This window comes from Heterodontus francisci, chromosome 17 (genome assembly GCF_036365525.1).
Source record: "Heterodontus francisci isolate sHetFra1 chromosome 17, sHetFra1.hap1, whole genome shotgun sequence".
Taxonomy (NCBI): domain Eukaryota; kingdom Metazoa; phylum Chordata; class Chondrichthyes; order Heterodontiformes; family Heterodontidae; genus Heterodontus; species Heterodontus francisci.
In genome coordinates, this window is record NC_090387.1 from 36,147,806 (window position 1) to 36,161,427 (window position 13,622).

The 13,622-nt window shown below is 37.6% G+C and overlaps 1 protein-coding gene across 2 annotated transcripts in view; it reads left to right on the forward strand.

The window, feature by feature from the left end:
* tcf25 (transcription factor 25 (basic helix-loop-helix)) overlaps positions 1-7,559 on the forward strand; it is a 30,956-nt gene extending 23,397 nt beyond the window's left edge. For both annotated transcript variants that reach the window (XM_068049275.1, XM_068049276.1), the window contains exons 15-18: positions 984-1,074; positions 1,992-2,071; positions 6,421-6,493; positions 7,264-7,559. In XM_068049275.1, the coding sequence (XP_067905376.1) occupies positions 984-1,074; positions 1,992-2,071; positions 6,421-6,493; positions 7,264-7,428 (409 nt within the window). In that variant the 3' untranslated portion in view covers positions 7,429-7,559. The remainder of the gene's footprint in view (positions 1-983; positions 1,075-1,991; positions 2,072-6,420; positions 6,494-7,263) is intronic.
* Positions 7,560-13,622: the final 6,063 nt, after the last annotated feature.

Here is a 13,622-nt window from a genome sequence, read left to right on the forward strand (position 1 = left end):
TGTAAACTTTAGTCTACAGTGCATCAGCCGGTAGTCATTCTGATTAGCAATTTCCTTTGGGGCATTCGTCTCATCGTGTCCCAGCTGTGTGTGCGGATGTTCAATCACATTTTATATACTCTTCTATCTGGCTGTCTGTCAAGCCTATCATTTTTCGTTGTCAAAGCATGAGAAACTATGCATGTACAGAGAAATGTTTGCACCATTTCCATGACTGTTCCTCTTTCTAATTGTATGTTTAATATTTTATCTTAGAGACCTTTCTTTGTCTTTGAATTTCAATTGTTAGAAATTAATATATTTTAGAAAAATACAGATAAATATCAATTAACAAAAAGAAACTTTATCCACTGAAGGTTTTGAAAAACCTAGACCTGTGTTCAGTTTTAGAAAGTAAGATTAACTTGCTACATTAGAAATATAGTGAGCAGCTGAAGTTGGTGGGAGTTGAGGCTCAGCAACAGAATGCCATTTTTCCTAATTCTAGTTCCAGAAAAACTTTATTTTCATGTTGAACTGAATTTTTAAAAAAAATAATCAGGCATGTTCTTTTAACTTTTAAAAATAAGGACATTGCAGGTTCTTATCCCATCGAGTTTCTTCAATCTTGCTTTTAACAAGTGAAATTCAGTATTTGGTTTTATTTTTTAGCTAAAAAGTACTGCTGCTGAGATTAGATTTATAACATTGACGTACATAATTTGCTTTCCTTCCCTCTCCTGTTCTGTAAAATTCAGGGAGCCTCCTAACCACAGGACGTAAATGGCTGCATCTTAGAATCAAAATTTTACAGTATAGAGTGAGGCCATTCCACCCATCATACCTATACCAGCTCTTTAAAAACTACTTGCTTAGCCCCAATCTCTTGCCCTTACCCTTTATTCTTTTGTAGAATCATAGTCTAATCATGTCGCAACCTGGAATATGAAGCTTAAGTATCTTTTGTGTCTGAGATTATGCATGTCTTTTTTTTTCCATTCCAGGAGAAAGATTAGATACCAGAATGTTCCCAGGAATATCTGTCGTCACATAATTCTGTCTGAGATAAAGGAAGCTATTGCAACACTTCCACCTGTGAGTGATACTAAATAAATTCTGTATTTACTCTGAAAATCATTGAACTTTGGTTTATTAAATTGTATTTTTAACTCTTCAACCCACGAGTGGGCTACCAAGAGCACAAAAATAGTATTGTAGTATATATTTAAAATTTAAAGAACATTGGTGAAGGGACAAGGCTCGTATTGCAGGACACCACCAAATTGAAAAGGGTAGGAGAAAAGAATAGGTATGTCATAAGTAGTGAACAAGTGATGCCAAGTTTAGGTTTTAAAAGTGGTTGGTCAGGTAATCAAAAAACCTATAGATCGTAGAAGAAAGGAAAGACTGAATGAGGTAAGGAATTTCATAGTTTTGAGGTGTTGGGATGCAATGAGTTAGAGTAGAAACACTGCTATTCTGCAGGTGGTATTGCAGAATCTCATGTTTCTTAGCTCAAATTAGAACTTTTAGCAGGTATTGGTAATTGTCTTATGGCATTATTCTGTTCATAATTGTGTAGAAAGGCAAGTGCCTGACTAAGTCTAGGTGATGCTTATAGAGGAAGGAATATGAAAATCTGATCAACTCCAATTATCTTCCAGGCTTTGGACTGTGGAAGAAAGAGGAGTTTCTTCACAAATTGCCAAATGGTGAATTAGCAGAGGGTTTAAAATTTTGTAGAGCATTAATTAAGGCTGGCTAAGCTGAACAATTTGTCCAGAAACCAAACTGCTGGCAAGCTATCAGGTTGCTGGAATGTTGATTGTTTCAAAACCATTGACTCTCATTGAGGTACTTTGTTCTCGGTGTGGGCAACACTGGCAAGATCATATTTATTGCCCATCCCTAAGTCAGACAGTTATTACATTTAATGGGTACTTTTGTATGAAGAACAACCACTGCGACACAGTTGATAAATATACAGATTATAAATTGATTTTTTTTTAAAGGAAGTAACTGCTCAGCCAGTGATGGGTTATGATCCACTTCCTCCACTAGATGGCATCATCACATATACTAGACCTGAAAGGTATGAATCATTTGGATTTTTTTAAAAATTAAAACTTGTCTCCCAGTCGAATGAACATTAAGATTTGTAACTATGCTTTGTTAAATTGCTTTGTTTGCTTACTGTACCAGTTTTCACATCTTTCCATAACAAATAATTGAGTTAGCATATTGATAACAGAAATCCAGAAAATGATTTGTGTTGTGTTACTGGAGCATAGAGTATACAAGCTAGTTAGTAATGTATGAAGAATGTGAAGCAGGGAGCAGGTTGTACACCTCTTCCCTGGGTTGTTTAGTACATACACCTGTAAGGAAAGTGAAAACTTTGTGAAATAAAATTAATAGTGGTATAAACATGTTTCTTTAATCTGATGAACAGGACGACACAGAAGCAAAATCATAAATGTGATATTTCAGCAGGGCTTTTCAGTGGAAAAATATAATTTAATATGCACCCAGGATACGGAGAGGCATTTAATGAGATTTCTAAGGTCTGGCTAGTTACTATGAGGGTGTAGCTACATGCTGGGAATGTCCTGCTGGATTAGAAACAGCTGAGCTTAATGTTACTTAAAAAAAAAAGGGTGACAAAGAGCCAGACAACTACAGACCCATTATCCTCACTTTAATGCTGGGGCAAAACGATAGTATTCATTTTAGGAGTAAACTTGAGGATTACTTGCACAATAACATAGGAAATAACATCAAACATGGATTCAGAAGTTAAAAGTCCTGCCTAACCAATCTTCTTGGCTGTTTTGAGAAGCTGATGTCCCAGGTGGTCTGTGGAAAGGGCTTTGATAAAGATCTGCAGATATATAAGTTTAAAAGCAGTGGGGGACTCAAGGTGAAACTTGTGCATAGATTAAAGAAATTGCTTATGGGGTGGAAGTAGTGGCCACTTGTTAATTATTGAAGGTGAGCTGGGGAAGAATGGTGGGTTGACTGCCCCGTGGATTGGTGTTGGGATTTTCTAACTTTAATTTACCTGGAGCACCTGAATTTCAAGTAAATTTATCAAACTTGTAGTGAATACTAAACTGGATGTAGAAAGGTGATGATAATTACATGTGGCACAGAATTACACAATGCATTTGACAAAGATGTGCAAGTGGCTGAAATGGTGGCAGATTAAATTTATATCAGACAAGTATAAATTACTACAAGTAGAAAGAAAATAAGTGGGTGCCGCAGAAGTTGAAAAAATCTCGGGGTTTCAGTCAGTTCGATTCCCAGCATATCTAGTCTTTATAGAATAATGAGTAACCAGGCAGCTGAACTATGTAGGCAAATCACGAGTAGTCACTGGAGAAAGCTATGGTTATAATGCAGTACTTTGGTTCGACCACACCTAGAGAGCACCTATTCTAGTCCCTAAGACATAAGGGAGACACTTAATCCCCAGAGGCAGTCAAGAAGTGCTGTGAGATTGGTCCCTGGTGTCAGAGTGATGAGTTATGAGGAAAGACTGGATCAACTTTGGACTTGGGGACACCACTGGGAAAAATACAGGGTTCTGAAAAGAAAATGAAGAATAAGAAGGTTATCAGAGAAGAACTGAGATTCCTTGACAATGTAAGTGAGGTTGAAATTGAGAATTAAGTATAAGCAGTTTAGTAGATACTAAATGATTAGTTTCTGGTAGCACTCGTGAGAAGATAATAGTAAGTCACCCAACATAGATGGAGCTACAATTACATTTCATAACTTTGACATTACTTGCATGGAGATCCCAGATGAGTTAAACAAAAAATCCACAGGGATGGGTGGCCTATACCTAATAGTGCTGAGTGAGACTAGAAACAAAATCTACAAAGTGCACATAATCACCTTGATGGAGTCAATAAATATAAAGTGCGGTCCCAATTGGAAATCAACCATTGTATATCTTTTTATTAAAGTAACAAAAGAAATTCTGGTATCTAAAGACCATTAGTTTGCCATAAATTATCAGCAAAATAATGGAATAAACATGAAGGCTGCCTGTTTGAGGAAAACTTGGTAAATGGCAGCCAGCATTTGGGGGGGGAGGACGGACATCCCATCCCATCCTCCCCTTTTTGACTTTTTTGAGTAAGTAGCATTACAAGGTGATGCTGGGAAGCACTCGAGTGTATCTAAACTTTGAGAAAGCCTTGAATAAAGTGTCACTGATTTTGGAGGTGGATAAAATTGACTGTAAAAGAGGACACTGGGTACTGCTCTAGTCAGGGGAATTAGGTCACATTGGGAAGATTTACTGAGTGGAGTATTTGAGGGATTGTTGCTGGACTCCCTGCTGTTTCTAAATTACATAAAATGACCTGGTTTCAGGGTTCTGATGACTTGAAACATTAACTCTGTTTCTCTCTCCACAAATGCTGCCTGGCCTGCTAAGTATTTCCAGCATTTTGTTTTTATTTCAGAAGGGCAATTCAAATTGGTCAGATTCTCAGCTAAGTTAGGGGGAAGGGAGGGAACAGTTGTATCGGCACTACAGCAGGACCGAGACAGAATCTGTAAGTGGACGGATTTATTCAGGTGAAATTCAGTACAGAAAAAATACAATGTGTTATACATTGGAAGGAAAAAATAAGGGTCACAGTTACTCAACAGCGTGGAACCAACTAAGGAGAGGCTGAAATATCTGGCAGACTCAATAATTATCATGTCCATTCACTGCAGAACAGTAAAAAGAATGTTGATTTTGTTACGACCAAGGTGGGAGTGCACTGTTAATTCAATCCTACTTCCCCACAAGTCACAACATATTCTTCAAATTTTCCACTTGTTGAAACAGTCAATAGGATACACTTTTCCCCCAGAATAGAACACACTAACCAGGTTTCTTTACTGAACGACAAAATTAACAGTTTATTATAAAACAAGCCTTAATTAGTAATGAAGTAAAACAATAGCATGTAGATCAAATTTTAAAAGAATCCGAGAATTTTTTTTAAAGTCCTCTTTTTCTAAACCAATTTTTAAAGGCCCTTTTTACTTTCGTCATTTCACACTCTCATTCACACACACATATATATATTTCTACACATAAATAAGTTAACCGGAAAAAGTGAAAAAGGATTTTTAGGTCAGAGCTCTGTGACAGACAAAAAAACACAAATAGATCACTTGCTCATTTTTTGAAGTAAACAGCAGATGAGATATGTTGTTCCAGACTAGCACACAGTCCAACCTTCTAAGCACACTAATTGGTAGGATCTTTAGATTCTTCCAGAAATTGGTTATCTTCAAACGGCATTGAAAGTAATTTAGCAGGCCTTCTTGAAATACAGGAAACAAGATGAATTCACGGTGGACTTCACAGGATCCTTCAGAGATATTGGAAATCGAAGCTGGGTTCTAGTCTTCTGTTCTTTCTGACTTCTCCTCCAGGCATGACACGCACACACACTGACTAACAGTCGAACAGCTTGGCAGTTTTAGCCCACCCAGAAGTGCTGTGCCTGCTACTAGACTTGTCCAATCAAAGGAGAATTGTCAATTTTCTGCCCTAAACCTAGACCGAACCAGGTGACAAGTTGTAACACTATTGCCAATCCAGCCCTCACTGTCCTCTTGATATTAAACATATACTTTTAGCTTAATTATAAATCTCTTTTTTTTAAAAATAATTTTTAACAGAACAGAGTCACTTTCAGAATTTATATTGTCAGATCAATAGGGTTCTAGTCTGAGGAGTCCTGCTGAAGCTTCTTGCTTTGGTCAGACTGCACTTTAAATATTGCACTCAGTTCTAGTCACCAAACACAAAGGGAATATCTGATTGCCAGAAATGGAATTGGTCCCTAGTGTTGGGGGCTTGAGTTTTGAGGAGAGGTTAGCAAATCTCAGACCTTTTGGCCTTGAATGAATGTGATTGAGGGGGGTCCTACAGCAATATACTTAATATGAAGTGAAATAGAAAAGGATTAATGCAGAGCACTATTTGAAGCAGGACCATGGGATTTAAGTACAAGCTGGTAAAGGGCAAGTGCAGGATTACGGTCAGAAAGCACTTCTTTACACTGGTACCTAGAATACTGTTGAGGTAGGGTAAGTGGATGACCACCAATCATTCAAAAAGCAGTTCAATGTGTTGCAATGTAGTTTTTACAGAAAGGTGATTTAGATCCCAGTGAGAAACAGTATTTAAATGAAAATGCCTTTGCATTTTTAAGTTTGAAGATTTAAGCAGCAGGAAGAGTGATTCATTTTGAGATTGTAAAGTTAGTTTTAATTGTAATTGAAGCCTAAAGATATTTTATTCAAATGTGTGTTTTCAGTCATTATTTGTCCTTGCTTTTGCTCAATTTTTAATGTGCTTACCTTCCTCTTTCTCATCTGTGACTACAATTGAGTTTACTGAGCAAGTGTTTCTTCTTTCAGGGTAAATCGAGCAGCAGATGGAAGTAGCTTGTCACTATTCTTTCGGTCTTTGTTGCCAAATTTTAATCTTCAGGTATGTGCTAATAAAGAGGGAGGTTGTGATTGTTTTTTAAAAATCAGTTTTACTGTGTTGAAATCTGGAACATTATGGTAAAATATATGAAACAGTATGTCCTTTTTGTATTACATGAATAACTGTGTTGAAGCAGGTGCAGCAAGTTCTGAACAGTTATCTGACCTAGGAATTCTTAATGCTTACATAAGAGAGAAATTGTTTTATTCTGTCGAAAGTTCTTTGTTTCTTTACATTTTTGTATAAATATTTTTCTAGTGCCACTACAATATTTATACACAGTTTTAAACCAGAGACTGAGGCTTCAAATTCTTTGGGACAATACCCCAAAACTTCAAAGTCCTCTCTTTAGTGTAGGTGTGAAAGTATTCTGTTTGAAAAAGGAAAAGCTGTTAAACAAATATTTTATTTTTCAGTGTCCATACCATATAGGGTTGTTGGCAACAAGAAAGTAGATGGTCATGGCTTTCAAGTTTTTAACTTTTTATTTTTTGTAAAGCTTTTGATACCAGCATCCAAATGAAGTATAATCCAATGCCAAACTGTTTTTAGGCATGATCCTAAGCACCACCAGGTTTACAAAAATTGTTAGAAATGAATGAGAATAAATACATTTATTTTGGGCTGGATTGAAGTTGCATTATGTGACCTAACTTGCTAACTAGATTTTGTAATTTTGTTCTTTCTCTTCTCTCCACATGCCCCCTTCTCCCAACACCCCACCCTTCCCCCTTTCAAAAAATACATTCCTGGAATAATGTGTTTTTCAGGAGGACAGGAGACAGAACATGGAAGGTGAGGGTGCAGAGGTCCAACATGAATTGAACCAGGGAGTAAACCGACTCATGGCTGCAATGAGGGATATGTTGGCAAATATCCACTTTCAGGAGCCACCACAGGACGATTATCAAGATGGTGATGGTGAATGGGACTAAAATTTCATGCTCTAAATCTTCAGTGAACTTTAATTTTCAACTGTAATAATAGTGCATTCTATGACCGCTAACAAAGCTGCACCAAAGTGATATAGAAACACTTATTAAAAGATGCAATCATATTGTATTCAGTTCCTTGAATTATTATTGACTACTTAAAAGTGCTAACACAGGTGAAAGAAAGCACTTTAGCTACAGTAATTTTCAAACAATTAGAAGTAACTCAAAAAAATGATAAGCTGCAACTTCTTATATGGCAAAAGTTCATTTTTGGTTTATAAACCTTAGTAAGATAAGATGCTGTCAACATTAAAGGAGAATCGATAGTGTCCAAAAACTTTAAATTACAGGAGCAGCTGCTATTTTTTATTTACTGCAGTCTTAATTTAAGCATGTAATTAAGCAAAATGAAGTTAACATGGTCTAGAATTTACACAAGTGCTCCATTATGAGAAAATGCCATTACTATACATGAGGCAGCTCAGTTGCCTTCCCACAATGTGCTTGCTTTGCACTATTAAGTTCATAGTTTTGATTTGCAGAGAAGGCTGATTGTCTGAGCTGCTTAGGTATGTATTTGAAGGCTATCGTTTCCTTTTTTCAAAGTTGGTGCCACATCTCCACTTGGAAGGCATGAGGAGCAAACTGACAAGTCTCCTTTGCCTAAATGTGCAGAATGCATGCATACTTTTTACTGATAGTATGTGGAGCCATAGATCAGTCAGCAGTCAAATTTGTGATAGTGTGATAAAGGAATGAATCTTAAAAAGCTAAATCCATTGATATCAGACTAGGAGAAGTGTGAGAACCAAGGTCAAAGTCATTCTGAACACATTAAAGCAACAATAAAAATTTACAAATAAAAAAGCTAAATATTGCAGATGCTGGAAATCTGAAATAATTGAACGTGCTCAGCAGGTCAGGCAGCATTTGTGGAGAGAGAAACAGGGTTAACGTTTCAGGTCAATACCTTTTGTCAGAACTGTAATCAAGGATTCTCAGTCACTATAAAAAGGCCAAGAGTTCCCACTGACAAGTGTATAATTAAGGAAACTTATTTAGGTTTAAAATAGAACTAGGAATTCGTAGAAAATGATAGAGCATACTTCATAATAATCGGTAGGATAAATTTGTGAAAACAACTCGAGGTCCAAAGAGTAAAATACTATTTTAACTTGAGGGAAGGTCATCGACCTGAAGTGGTTTCTCTCTCCACAGATGCTGCCTGACCTCCTGAGTATTTCCAGCATTTTCAGTTTTTATTTTAGTTTTAATTTACTGTTGCTCAGTTTTACTAACGATGCACACATGAACGTATTTTATCTTCATATATTACTATTTCTGTTGGAGTTCATTATTTAGAATTGTGAAATTATTTCTCCATTTTTCTATTTTCTTTCCTTAAGGTAACACCATTTTTTTTTAACTATTTGGGTATCCTGGATTGCTTTCACATTTATTCTACTGGTTATTATAAAGTATGCTCTGTAATATTCTATGAATTTCTAGTTCGATGTTAAACATAAATAATACTGTGTTCTTAATGATATACTGGTCAGTGGGAAGCAGTGGCCTTTATGTAGTGACTTGATTACATTCAAGAAAAAGGAAAAGCAGGAAAAAGAGCTGTCAACCAAGATGGCCTAAACTGAGCTCTCGCCAAAGGAATACAAACCAGCAATAGTAATTTAATGCATTATCAAATGATTATTGAAATGAGTAATTCTTCATCCTTATGTCTTACATTCTCATTAGTATCGGATTTAACTATATTTTTTATGTAAATAGCCCTTTCACACCTTGACAAGTGACATTTGTGGATATGATGAGACATAATTTTTCAAAAATGAAATTTGTGATTTGATTTGTCATTTGAACCAAGAACCTATGTAGGAATGAGTATTCAGATTTTTTTTCTTGGCTTTCATTTTTAAGTCAAACTCATCCAACAAATTAGTTGCATCGGCGTTGCATAACTTGTTTTCATTGATCTAATGTGATTGAATGCTAGTAAATTAAATTCAGAATTGAGTGGGTTATTGCAAAGCATCTTTTTCTCTGCATGCTGTGTACTGGAATATTTTTTCCCAATTGCCAAAGCATAACAAGTGATACTGGAAAGAAGACATTTTTCAAATCAGTAAATGGTGCCATGAGCAATAAAATTGTTAATCGTAAAAGAGATCAACATATTGTTTTAGAAATAATAAGGGGAAGCTTGAAATAACTGGGGCTACGGGCTGAATGATATCCATCCAAGGGTCCTTAAGAAGATGGGGCAAATGCCATATGAGCCCCTTACTCGTATCTTTAATGGCTCACTGAAATCTGGGACTGTTCCCTTTGACTGGAATGTTGATGAAATCCATTGACCCATTAGCTTGCCATCAGTAATGGGTGGGATGCATTATATGGCTACTTACAGAAGGCCATATCAGGGACACCCAACATGATCCTGGTAAAGGAGATTGTGTTTTACGAAGAATTCACCAGGATAGTGGATGAGGGAAACCCAGTAGACATTGTCTACGTGAGCTTTCAGAAAGCTTTTAATAAGGTGCTGCGTAAGAGGCTTTGCTACAAGATAGAATAAACTGGAATTAGTGGTAATCTGCTGCACTGGATTGAGTATTGGCTGCTTGTGGGCAAGATTTGGCGCTGCTTGGAGAACCAGTCAACAGTGGTGTCCAGCAGAGATTGGTGCTAGGACTTGTGCAATTTACTAGTTTCATTCATGATCTATATGTAGATGTTGAGTTTGCAGATTATACCAAGGTATGTGTTAGGGTTGTAGAGGATGCTGAACACCTACAAGCAGTTATCAGTGTGTTGGGAGATCAGGGCCTGTGATTGGCAAATTATGTTTAACTTCGAATAGAGCAGTATTGTGCATGTGGATAGGTCAAACAGTGACTATACATACATGCTTGAGGGAAAATAATTAATCAGTGGCGAAAGAGACCTGGTCATTTTAGTGTACCACTTTTTAATGGTTCATGGCCAATACTGTGAACCTATAGCTAAAGGAGATAGGGCTCTAGGATCCTGTAACTACAGGACCATTCAATATAAAATAAAGCATACCTTTTTGTCCTTATTCAAGACCTTGGGTCTCAGTTAGATAACCGTGTCCAGTTTTGGTTTCCTGACATAATGGGTAATGGCTCAAAGAGCTGAGTTCCTATACTTTATAGAAGTCTTGACTTGGGTGATTTGATTGAGGTTTATAAACATAATGGAGGTATTGTGTTTGTGTAGACAAATTATTTGAACTAAATAGGTTAGGGAGGACTAGGGGTCTACCTTAGATGTTAGGTTCTTGTTTTCTAGAGAATAGTGGACCCATGGAGAGGGTTGCCAGGTCATGTGGTGAACATTTTGATTTACTGAATTCTTTCAAACAAATGCTGGACCTGTTTCTGACTGGGGTGGAGAGCATCTTGTATGTGAGGTAGGGACCCTGTAGGGTCATTCAGGGTTGCAGAGTCTTTTGGATTTGTTTTGATTGCCTAATGGGGGTTCAGAGAGGAATTTTGAGGTTTTTCCCTCATTAATTGGTCTGGGTTTATATATTTTTTGTCTCTCCCAGGTGTGGGGGTTAGAAGGCTTCACCTATGTATGGATCAGACTAGATGGACAAGTAGGTCTTTTGTTGTCTTTGTGATTCAATAAATTTACTTCTCATGTCTTATTAAATTGTGCAATATTAAACAGTAATCGGTGTACAATCCAATATAGTGAAATGGTAGGATAGCCTGCAGTAGAGATTATAAATATGAGCATATAACGTTCACATAGCAGAATATATAAGCAGTAGTATAATGCTGGTTATAGATAATGGGTGATTTTCTCCAAGCTGTGTAGCTTTGAAACAGACAACTGTAGCTATGCAGAGAATTTGTTATCCATTTTGTGGGCAAATATAGGTTTAAAAGGAGTGCATTTTATGACAGGTGACAATTGTGTTATTATAAGATATGGAGCTCTGTTCAGAAAAAAGAGCTTGCTCTTCTATAATCCTTTTCACACATCAGGACGTCACAAAGTGCTTTTAGAGCTAATTAAGTACTTTTGTGAAGTGTAGTGACTGTTATAGATGTAATGGAGTATTACAGGCTAATAACATACCACAAATATAGAAACATGGAAAGATGTATGACACAGGAGGTCTTTCAGCCCAAATGTTCACACCGGCTGAAAAAGAGCTTTCCAGTTGTTGGTCTGTAGCCCTGTAGGTTACAGTACCTCAAGTACATATCCAAGTGTTTTTTAAATATGATGAGGGTTTCTGCCTCTGCCATCCTTTCAAGCAGTGAGTTTCAGACCCTGACCACCCTCTGGGTGAAAAAACTACTCAACTCTCCTCGAATCCTACCAATTACTTTAAATCTGTGCCCCCTGGTTATTGATGTCTCTTCACACGATCTAAGCCCCTCAATTAAATCTCCCTCAACCTCCTCTTCTAAAGAAAACAATCCAACCTATCCAATCTTTCCTCATAGCAAATTCTCCATTCCTAGCAAATCCTGTAAATCTCCTCTTACCCTCTCTAGTGTGATCACACCCTTCCCGTAATGTGGTGACCAGAACTGTAGCTGTAATCTCATTAGTGTTTTATACTGTTCCAGCATAACCTCTCTGCTCTTGTACTCTAGGCCTCGGCCAATAAAAAGTATCCCCATGCCTTCTCGACCACCTTATCTACCTATCCTGCTACACTCAAGGATCTTTAGACATACACTCCAAGGTCCCTTTGTTCCTCTATACTTGAGTATATATTGGTATTCCTTTGTCTTCTTTATCCTCCCCAAATGCATTACCTCACACTTCTCCAGATTGAATTCCATTTGCCACTTTTTCCACCTGCCATCCATTGATATCTTCTTGCAGGCTACAGCTTTGTTCCTGAATATCAACCACATGGCCAATTTTCATATCATCTGCAAACTTCTTAATCATTGCCCCCTACACGTGGCTAAATAATTGATTGGTATATACCATGAACAGCAAGGGACCCCTGCAGAACACCCACTGGAACACTTTGCTTCCTGTCCCTGAGCCAATTTTGGATCCAACTTGCCATTTCCCCTGTGGATCCTATGAACTTTTAATGTTCTGACCAGTCTGCCATGTGGGTGGGACCTTATCAAAAGTCTTATTAAAATGTGTAGACTACATCAATTGTGCCACCCTCATGCTCCCTCGTTGCCTCAAAAATTCAGTTGTTAGTCAGATACGACCTGCCCTTCAATCCAATAATTTTCCTAGCTGTAATTACTCAAACTATCCCTTCCTCTCTTTTTAAAAAATGATATAACATTAGCAGCCGTCTGCCACTACAGCTGTCGCTAGAGAGGATTGGAAAATGCTCAGAGCCTCTGCCATTTCTTCCCTTAGCAGCCTGGGATATATTTCACCTTGACCTGATGATTTATCCACTTTCAAGGGCACTAAACACGGTCCTTCTGAAAACAAATGCAAAGTATTTATTGAAACAGTGATTCCTGTTGTCAGCAAACGCAGTCTTATTAAAAGCCCTGCCCCTGTCTTCTGCTTCCTCACATGTTATCTTTTTGGTCTCTATTTGGTCCTACTCTTTCCTTAGTTATCCTCTTACTCTTTATGTATTTATAAAACACATTGGGGGGTTTCCTTGATTTAACCTGCCATATCTTTTCATGTCCTCTCTTCCATTCATGCGCTGAACTTGTACATAGTTGGTACGTATTGTCCATTTATCACAATAACGAGGTGGAGGGAGCTGTACAATTTTTAAAAAGTGGAATGAAAGTAAGGGGGTTTAGGGGACAAGTTATGCAAGAGGTGAGTGGAGGTAAGTAATAGTAAATCAGAGTTAACATCTGGAAAGCGGCAACGCCCGGCTCCCCGCCCTGTATGGCGGCCACTCTGCCGCAGTTCACTCCTCAGCTCCGCCCCGCATGCGACGCCTTCTTGTTTACGTCTGGATTCCTCGAATTTACTCAATCTAACTTGATGACAAAAAGCGCTAATCAAAGATCTTGTGCCATTGTAACCAATCGGAAGAGTTACCAGGTAGAATTATGTTTGCAGAAGTTATGGAAGCCAGCATTGGCCATTCACAGGTGAAAGACGCTTGTCAATCAATATAACGAGGCGGGTCGTGATGCCTGTTAGTGATTGGCTGATTGGAACGTCACTCGAAGGCTGAGCGA